This window comes from Entelurus aequoreus, linkage group LG19, assembly GCF_033978785.1.
Source record: "Entelurus aequoreus isolate RoL-2023_Sb linkage group LG19, RoL_Eaeq_v1.1, whole genome shotgun sequence".
Lineage (NCBI taxonomy): Eukaryota > Metazoa > Chordata > Actinopteri > Syngnathiformes > Syngnathidae > Entelurus > Entelurus aequoreus.
This window is the reverse complement of record NC_084749.1, coordinates 24,703,676-24,713,675: the sequence shown is the minus strand read 5'-3', so window position 1 is coordinate 24,713,675 and position 10,000 is coordinate 24,703,676. Positions and strand designations below refer to the sequence as shown.

Below are 10,000 nucleotides of genomic sequence, written 5' to 3'. Positions count from 1 at the left end.
CGCCTAGAAATTCCATCCATAAAAGTTATGAACAGAATCGGTGACAAAGGGCAGCCTTGGCGGAGTCCAACCCTCACTGGAAACGTGCCTGACTTACTGCCGGCAATGCGGACCAAGCTCTGGCACTGATCATACAGGGGAGCAGACCGCCACAATCAGACAGTCCGATACCCCATACTCTCTGAGCACTCCCCACAGGACTTCCCGAGGGACATGGTCGAATGCCTTCTCCAAGTCCACTAAACACATGTAGACTGGTTGGGCAAACTCCCATGCACCCTCAGGGACCCTGCCGATAGTATAGAGCTGGTCCACAGTTCCACGACCAGGACGAAAACCACACTGTTCCTCCTGAATCCGAGGTTCAACTATCCGGCGTAGCCTCCTCTCCTGTACACCTGAATAGACCTTACAGAGAAGGCTGAGGAGTGTGATCCCATGATAGTTAGAACACACCCTCCGGTTCCCCTTCTTAAAGAGAGGAACCACCACCCCGGTCTGCCAATCCAGAGTTACCGCCCCCGATGTCCACACGATGCTGCAGAGTCTTGTCAACCAAGACAGCCCCACAGCATCCAGAGCCTTAAGGAACTCCGGGCGGATCTCATCCACCCCTGGGGCCTTGCCACCGAGGAGCTTTTTAACTACCTCAGCAACCTCAGCCCTAGAAATAGGAGAGCCCACCACAGATTCCCCAGGCATTGCTTCCTCATAGGAAGACGTGTTGGTGGGATTGAGGAGGTCTTCGAAGTATTCCCTCCACCGATCCACAACATTCGCAGTCGAGGTCAGCAGAACACCATTCTCACCATACACGGTGTTGATAGTGCACTGCTTCCCCTTCCTGAAGTGGGGGATGGTGGTCCAGAATCGCTTCGAAGCCGTCCGGAAGTCGTTTTCCATGGCTTCCCCAAACTCCTCCCATGTACGAGTTTTTGCCTCCGCGACCGCTGAAGCCGCACACCGCTTGGCCTGTCGGTACCTGTCCGCTGCCTCAGGAGTCCTATGAGCCAAAAGAACCCGATAGGACTCCTTCTTCAGCTTGACGGCATCCCTCACCGCCGGTGTCCACCAACGGGTTCTAGGATTACCGCCACGACAGGCACCAACTACCTTGCGGAATACAATGATTTGCAAATCCTTTTCAACCCATATTCAATTGAATGCACTACAAAGACAAGATATTTGATGTTCAAACTCATATACTTTATTTTTTTTTTGCAAATAATAATTAACTTAGAATTTCATGGCTGCAACACGCGCCAAAGTAGTTGGGAAAGGGCATGTTCACCACTGTGTTACATGGCCTTTCTTTTTAACAACACTCAGTAAACGTTTGGGAACTGAGGAGACACATTTTTTAAGCTTCTCAGGTGGAATTCTTTCCCATTCTTGCTTGATGTACAGCTTAAGTTGTTAAACAGTCCGGGGGTCTCCGTTGTGGTATTTTAGGATTCATAATGCGCCACACATTTTCAATGGGAGACCGGTCTGGACTACAGGCAGGCCAGTGTAGTACCTGTACTCTTTTACTATGAAGCCACGTTGATGTAACACGTGGCTTGGCATTGTCTTGCTGAAATAAGCGGAGGCGTCCATGGTAACGTTGCTTGGATGGCAACATATGTTGCTCCAAAACCTAGTATGTACCTTTCAGCATTAATGGCCCCTTCACAGATGTAAGTTACCCATGTCTTGGGCACTAATGAACCCCCATACCATCACAGATGCTGGCTTTTCAACTTTTTGCCTATAACAATCCGGATGGTTCTTTTCCTCTTTGGTCCAGAGGACACGACGTTCACAGTTTCCAAAAACTATTTTAAATGTGGACTCGTCCGACCACAGAACACTTTTCCACTTTGTATCAGTCCATCTTAGATGAGCTCAGGCCCAGCGAAGCCGACAGTGTTTCTGGGTGTTGTTGATAAACGGTTTTTGCTTTGCATAGCAGAGTTTTAACTTGCACTTACAGATGTAGCGACCAACTGTAGTTACTGACAGTGGGTTTCTGAAGTGTTCCTGAGCCCATGTGGTGATATCCTTTCAGTGTTTCCCACACATTCATTTATTTGTGGCGGCTCGCCACGAAAAATTACGTCTGCCACAAATAAAAAATAAAAAAAAATAAAAATAAAATAATTTTTTTTTTGTTTTTTTTTGTCCTGTCCATTTTCTCAGGCAAATCATATAGTTGATGTAGATGCCCATATAGGCTGTTCAGATTTACTTTACAAAAGAGAAGTGTCGGATACTTCTCTTGTTGCCTTATTTGTATTTGACCACTACTGTTTTCTGTTTATTTGTTACTGACTGTGGCAGGACACCTCTGCCTCTGTTTCACTTTATGTTGCTGGTAAATAATATGGTTGTAGTAGTAGGCTAAAGTTAAATTATTTAGTATGCACTATTTAAAGGGGCAGAGCTTTAAGAGACATTTTAGCTTTTATATTTTATAAGATATATTTTTTGTAAGAACCACAATTAATAAATATATTTCAGTGAATAACTTATTGTTCAAATCTGTATATAAATATGTACATAAAGTGTTGTAATTATATTGTAAAATGGATGGATGGATGGATGGATGGACGTTTAAAACAAAACTATTATTATTAATTAGTAAGTATACATTTTTTTAGCCTTTTTAGAGAAAATCATATCATTGTAGTAAATTATGCAAATGACTCGATGATGTCATGGTGACCACGCCCATAGCCACTCCCATGGCCACGCCCCCACCGCCACAGGTATCTTGGCAGTTTATGGGAAACACTGCCTTTACACACTGATGTCGCTTGTTGATGCAGTACAGCCTGAGGGATCGAAAGTCACGGGCTTAGCTGCTTACGTGGAGTGATTTCTCCAGATTCTCTGAACCCTTTGATATTACGGACCGTAGATGGTGAAATCCCTAAATTCCTTGCAATAGCTGGTTGAGAAAGATTTTTCTTAAACTGTTCAACAATTTGCTCACGCATTTGTTGACAAAGTAGTGACCCTCGCCCCATCCTTGTTTGTGAATGGTTGAGCATTTCATGGAATCTACTTTTATACCCAATCATGGCACCCACCTGTTCCCAATTTGCCTGTTCACCTGTGGGATGTTCCAAATAAGTGTTTGATGAGCATTCCTCAACTTTATCAGTATATATTGCCACCTTTCCCAACTTCTTTGTCACGTTTTTAATTTTAAAGTTAATGATTATTTGCAAAAAAAAAAGTTTATTAGTTTGAACATCAAATATGTTCCGTTTATATTACATCTAACACAATTTCCCAACTCATATGGAAACGGGGTTTGTATATATATATATACAGTGGGGCAAAAAAGTATTTAGTCAGCCACCCATTGATTGTCAATGGGTGGCTATATATATATATATATATATATATATATATATATATATATATATATATATATATATATATATATATATATATATACTACCGTTCAAAAGTTTGGGGTCACATTGAAATGTCCTTATTTTTGAAGGAAAAGCACTGTACTTTTTAATGAAGATAACTTTAAACTAGTCTTAAATTTAAAGAAATACACTCTATACCAGGGGTCACCAACCTTTTTGAAACCAAGGGCTACTTCTTGGGTACTGATTAATGCGAAGGGCTACCAGTTAGATACACACTTAAATAAAATGCCAGAAGTAGCCAATTTGCTCAATTTACCTTTAACTCTGTTATTATTAATAATTAATGATATTTATCTTTGTAGAAACACTGATCATCTTAATGATTTCTCACAATAAATATATATAGAAACAAATAAATATCAATATGCAACACTTTATTTTTATATTTTCTCTAAGTGCACATTTTTCAAATTGAACATTTTCAAATGATCACTTCTAAGACAGTCTTGTGAAATCACAATATCCCATTTTAACTAGCTAGCCACTAACATTTTTTAACAAATCATGAATTACTTTGCACCATGTTTGTACAAATAATAACTCATGTAAAATACAAAAGTAAACTCTCAAATTTTTAAATCATGTCACACTTTGAACTGGACACCAAATCTGTTATCTGTTTCTTTGTCAGTTAGTGGGAAGCCTGGCATTTCATGCTGTTAACTAGTGTGTTGTACTCTGGTGTGTAACTTGACACTGCAACTCTGAGTGAGTCTTGCAGATGTGCATCAGTGAGGCGTGTTCTGTGTTTGTTCTTGATGGAGTTTATGTCAGAAAAGGCTGATTCACAAAGATAAGATTTTTCCTCATTGTTTGCGGAACCTTCTTAATCTTTTGGACATATTTTCACAGCAATCTGGCCTTAAGCTTAATTATGATAAATGTAAAATGTTAAGGATCGGAAATCTAAAGGGAACGTCCTTTCGAATGGAATGCAAAGTGCCTGTTTTGTGGACAGATGGACCAGTTAACATACTTGGTGTTGTTGTCCCAGAAAATCTGGAAGATCTAGGCTCAGTAAATTATGATAATCGACTAAGAAAGCTGGACAAAATTATGCAATTATGGAAAGGGAAATCCCTAACCTTGTATGGTAAAATGTCTATTGCCAACTCGTTAATTATTCCTCAATTTATTTATTAATTTTTGTCATTACCAGCTCTATCACAAAACTTTTTTAAGATTTATGAGCGGAGGGTCTTCGATTTTGTCTGGAACGGCAAACCAGAAAAGATTAAAAGAAAGGTTTTGTACAAAAAGTATGAATATGGGGGCCTGAAACTTCTCAACCGTGAACCTATGTGTCTGTCTTTAAAAGCATCAATTGTTTCAAAGATGTATTTAAACATTGAGTGGTACACAAATGTCCTGTTGGACAAAAAACATGTACTGTATCAAAAGAAATTGTATCCTTTTTTACAAGTGATCCCCTCCCAGAGAGTCTGCTGGGAAACATGGCGGGGTTCATAAAGGAAATAATCCACTCATAGTGGTGTTTTCAATTTTATGTGCCAGAAAAAAGAGACGATATTTTGCAGCAGTTAATATGGATGAACTCTAATATTGTAATAGATGGAAAGCCTTTCTTTTGGAAAAATATGTTTGAAAGAGGAATCATTTTTGTCAATGATATTATCAATGAGAATGGTAAAATTATGAAGTATGATGAATTTAGAGCTATGTATGGTGATGCTTGCTCAAGCTTTTCATTTTATCAACTAACTGGAGTAATTGGGAAAAGATGGAAACAAATAATTAATTGTGGAACTACTAAATTATTAGTTTGTAAACCTCTAATAAGAAATTCTAGTTGGCAAAAAGGAACTAAAATAAATAGAAAAATATATAATTTTTATTTAATAAAGAAATCTTTGAAGGCTGCCTCATACAACACAAATGGAAAATGGGAGGACTTTTTTGACTGCCCGTTGCCATGGGATGCCATATTCAAACTAATCTATAAAACCACTATCGATGTGCAAAATCCTTATTTTAAAATTAAAATTATTTATAACTTCTTACCCACAGGGAAAATGTTAAAATATGGAATATGACAGAGTCAGATGATTGCCGATTTTGTTGTCAGGAGCCTGAATCCACCCTGCATTTGTTTTGGTATTGTCATATTGTGTCTTTGTTTTGGGTGGAAGTTGAAAAAATGTGTTTAAGGATTGGTGTGTTTATGAAGCTTAATGTGGTTTCTGTTATTTTAGGACAGTTCATTGACAATCATGATTTAGTCAATTTAATTATAGTACTCGGTAAAATGTTTATTTTTAAGGCCAAAAACAGATATTCACTTAGTATTACTTTCTTTAAAACATTTATTCAGTATTTTCTAATTTTAGAAAGTTACATGGTTGAAAACGATAATGATGCCAAAAAACATTTAAAAAAAAGATGAGAAGTCCTCAAAGGCTTATTTTGAAAGTATAATTATGTTTATAGATTATATGATATCTGTTGTTGTGTTCCCTAATTTGAGTGACCTGGACATAATCTGGACTGTACATAAATGCTTATTTTGAAAATGTAATTTTGTTTATAAATTATATGCAATCTGTTGTGTTCCCTAATTTTTTTCTGTGTACATGAATGAAGGTGTGTGTTGCTGAGTCCGACTTGGACATTATCTGGACTGGGCCTGGTTTAAAAAACCCTTTAAACAAATCTAATTTCATTGACAACCTGGTCTGTTGAAGATAAGGCCCTTTTTTTAAAAATAAAATAAAATAAGATAAATAAATAAAAAACATTTTCTTGGAAAAAAAAGAAAGTAAAACAATATAAAAATAATGACATAAAAATGGTAATTAATGAAAATGTTAGTGGACCAGCAGCCTATACAATCTTGTGTGCTTTAGGGACTGTGTCCCTTGCAGATGTGTTGTCTATGTTGTGGGAACCAGAATATTGGTAGCAGAAAGAAATAACCCCTTTTGTGTGAGTGGGTGTGGATGAGTGTGCATGGGGGAGGTTGTTTGGGTTGATGCACTGATTGAAAGTGTATCTTGTGTTTTTTCTATGTAGATTTAATTTAAAAAAAAAAAAAAAAAAAATCTTTTTTATTTTTAATGTTTTAAATTTTTTTAATTTTTAGAACAGGCCCGCGGGCGACTCATCTGGTCCTTACGGGCGACCTGGTGCCCGCGGGCACCGCGTTGGTGACCCCTGCTCTATACATTGCTAATGTGGTAAATGACTATTCAAGCTGCAAATGTCTGGTTTTTGGTGCAATATCTACATAGGTCTATAGAGGTCCATTTCCAGCAACTATCACTCCAGTGTTCTAATGGTACAATGTGTTTGCTCATTGGCTCAGAAGGCTAATTGATGATTAGAAAACCCTTGTGCAATCATGTTCACACATCTGAAAACAGTTTAGCTCGTTACAGAAGCTACAAAACTGACCTTCCTTTGAGCAGATTGAGTTTCTGGAGCATCACATTTGTGGGGTCAATTAAACGCTCAAAATGGCCAGAAAAAGAGAACTTTCATCTGAAACTCGACAGTCTATTCTTGTTCTTAGAAATGAAGGCTATTCCACAAAATTGTTTGGGTGACCCCAAACTTTTGAACGGTAGTGTATATATGTGTTTATATATATACGATTGTAGCTGAGATAGGCTCCAGCACCCCCCGCGACCCCAAAAGGGATAAGCGGCAGAAAATGGATGGATGGATATATATATATATACTGTATGTATATATATGTATATATACATGTATATGTATATATATATATATATGTGTGTGTGTGTGTGTGTATATATATATATATATATATATATATATATATATATATATATATATACTAAATAATTTTACTTTAGCCTACTACTACAACCATATTATTTACCAGCAACATAAAGTGAAACGGAGGCAGAGGTGTCCTGCCACAGTCAGTAACAAATAAACAGAAAACAGTAGTGGTGGTAGATAGACACAGAGCTTCATCAAACATCTGATCCACTGAACAAAGAGCTCCAAAAATCTTGAACTTTAGACTGCCATCAGTTTTACTCCCTACACATAACCATGTGTTTCCTACTGCCTGCAGACTTTGCACCCTTTGTTATATACACATGTTGTGTTTCTAATATAAGTACATTTAATAAAGTCAAATACAAATAAGGCAACAATAGAAGTATCCTACACTTTTCTTTTGTAAAGTAAATCTGAACAGCCGATATGGGCATCTACAACAACTATATGATTTGCCTGAGAAGCTGGACAGGACAAAAAAAAAGAGCCGAAAAATCTATTTGTGGCGGACGTAATTCTTTCGTGGCGGGCCGCCACAAATAAATGAATGTGTGGGAAACACTGCACATGTATCTTGGCAGTCGAGGGGAAACCCTGCTCCTGTTTCTTTTTGGGGCCAAACTGTTGCATTGAACCTCATGCTGTTGTTGGAGAAGTAAAAAGCTTGTTTATTTGACTATCTTCATTAGGCAAATTGATTTGTGTTTTATATTGATATCAAAAAGTAAACACCATGTTTTTACATTATTTGTGGGTTTTTCATGTCACAAAGTTATTACTTAAAAAAAAAACCATTTATTTGAAATGGCGTGTTAATTATTTTTTGTTGTATAGTTAATGATGAAGGCATTATCAAATGAAAAAAAGATGACAAGTTGATAATATTAATGAACGAAAACACAAATATTTATCTTTAAATATATAGACAATGCTTATAATACAAACAAATAATATATACTTGTGGGGTGTCATGGCTCGGTTGGTAGAGCGACCCTGCCAGCAACTTGAGGGTTCCAGGTTCGATTCCCGCTTCCACCATCCTAGTCACTGCTGTTGTGTCCTTGGGCAAGACACTTTTCCCACCTGGTCCCAGTGCCAGTGTCATTGGGATGTTTATATTTAAGAATGTGATTGCTTCTTTATCCCTAAAGTTTGACTTTGTTATTTTCTGTCGTCTATAGGATGGGTCATACTTGGCGGAGTTTCTGCTCTCCAAAGGATATGAGGTATGGAAGAACACTTAATCTTGACCCTTTCCTTTGTAAATGTAAGCACATTTATCCTGTGTCTTAAGTGTGTGACATAAAATTATTTATAATTGGCACCCCACCAGATCTTTCAGCGGCTTCGGGTAACATCTGTCTTTCCAAAGTGGCAGGGTAACCTTTCATCTAAACCAGTAGTTTTCAACCTTTTTAACAGAGTACCACCTCAGAAAATGTTTGGCTTTCCAAATACCACTGTGTTAACCAACATTAAAATACAGTAGCGTAGTCGGCCTAAGTATTCATTAAAAACAAGACAGAGGTTTTATTTAACTAAGGTTGTCACAAGACCAATATTTTGGTACCGGTACCAAAATGTACTTTGATACTTTTCTATACTTTTCAAAATAAAGGGGACTGGGTGGCTTTGCTTGGATGGTAAAGTGGCCGTGCCAGCAACTTGAGTGTTCTAGGTTCGATTCAAGCTTCCGCCATCCTCGTCACCTCCGTTGTGTCCTTAGGCAAGACACTTTACCCTTGTTCCTGATGGGCCGTGGTTAGGGCCTTGCACGGCAGCTCACACCATCAGTGTGTAAATGTTTGTGTGAATGTGGAAATACTGTCAAAGCGCTCTGATTACTTTGAAGTAGATCTGCAGCTATCAAATATTTTAGTAATAGAGTATTCTATGGAATATCCCAATCGAGTAATCAAATTAAATTAAACCTTAATTAATTAATGTGTATATACTGTATGTGTGTATGTGTATATATATATATATATATATATATATATATATATATATATATATATATATATATATATATATATATATATATATTAGGGCTGCAACTAACGATTGATTTGATAATCGATTAATCTGTCGATTATTACTTCGATTAATCGATTAATAATCGGATAAAAGAGACAAACTACATTTCTATCCTATCCAGTATTTTATTTAAAAAAAACCCAGCATACTGGCACCATCCTTATTTTGATTATTGTTTCTCAGCTGTTTGTAAATGTTGCAGTTTATAAATAAAAGTTTATTAAAACAATTTTTTTATTAAAAAAAACAAACAAAAAAACCTCTGCGCATGCGCATAGCATAGATCCAACGAATTGATGACTAAATTAATCGGCAACTATTTTAATAATTGATTTTAATCGATTTAATCGATTAGTTGTTGCAGCCCTTATATATAAATAAATATATATTAGGGGTGTGGGAAAAAATCCAATCGCGATTCTCACGTTGTGCGATTCAGAATCGATTCTCATTTTTAAAAAATCGATTTTATTCTTTTAAATTTTTCAATTTTTAATTTTAAATTTTTATTTTTTTAATTTTTTTATTAATCAATCCAACAAAACAATACACAGCAATACCATAAAAATGCAATCCAATTCCAAAACCAAACCCGACCCAGCAACACTCAGAACTGCAATAAACAGAGCAATTGAAAACAGAGCAATTGAGAGGAGACACAAACACGACACAGAACAAACCAAAAGTAGTGCTGCTGACCCGTCTCCGCCCGGGACGGTTTCCTGCTGGCTCCACTATGGACTGGACTTTCGCTGATGTGTTGGATT

At 37.0% G+C, this 10,000-nt stretch overlaps 1 protein-coding gene across 1 annotated transcript in view; it reads left to right on the top strand.

The window, feature by feature from the left end:
* Positions 1–10,000, top strand: part of gmds (GDP-mannose 4,6-dehydratase) — a 274,497-nt gene that overhangs the window by 6,728 nt on the left and 257,769 nt on the right. The window contains exon 2 of the mRNA XM_062028147.1: positions 8,378–8,422. Within this exon, the coding sequence (XP_061884131.1) occupies positions 8,378–8,422 (45 nt within the window). The remainder of the gene's footprint in view (positions 1–8,377; positions 8,423–10,000) is intronic.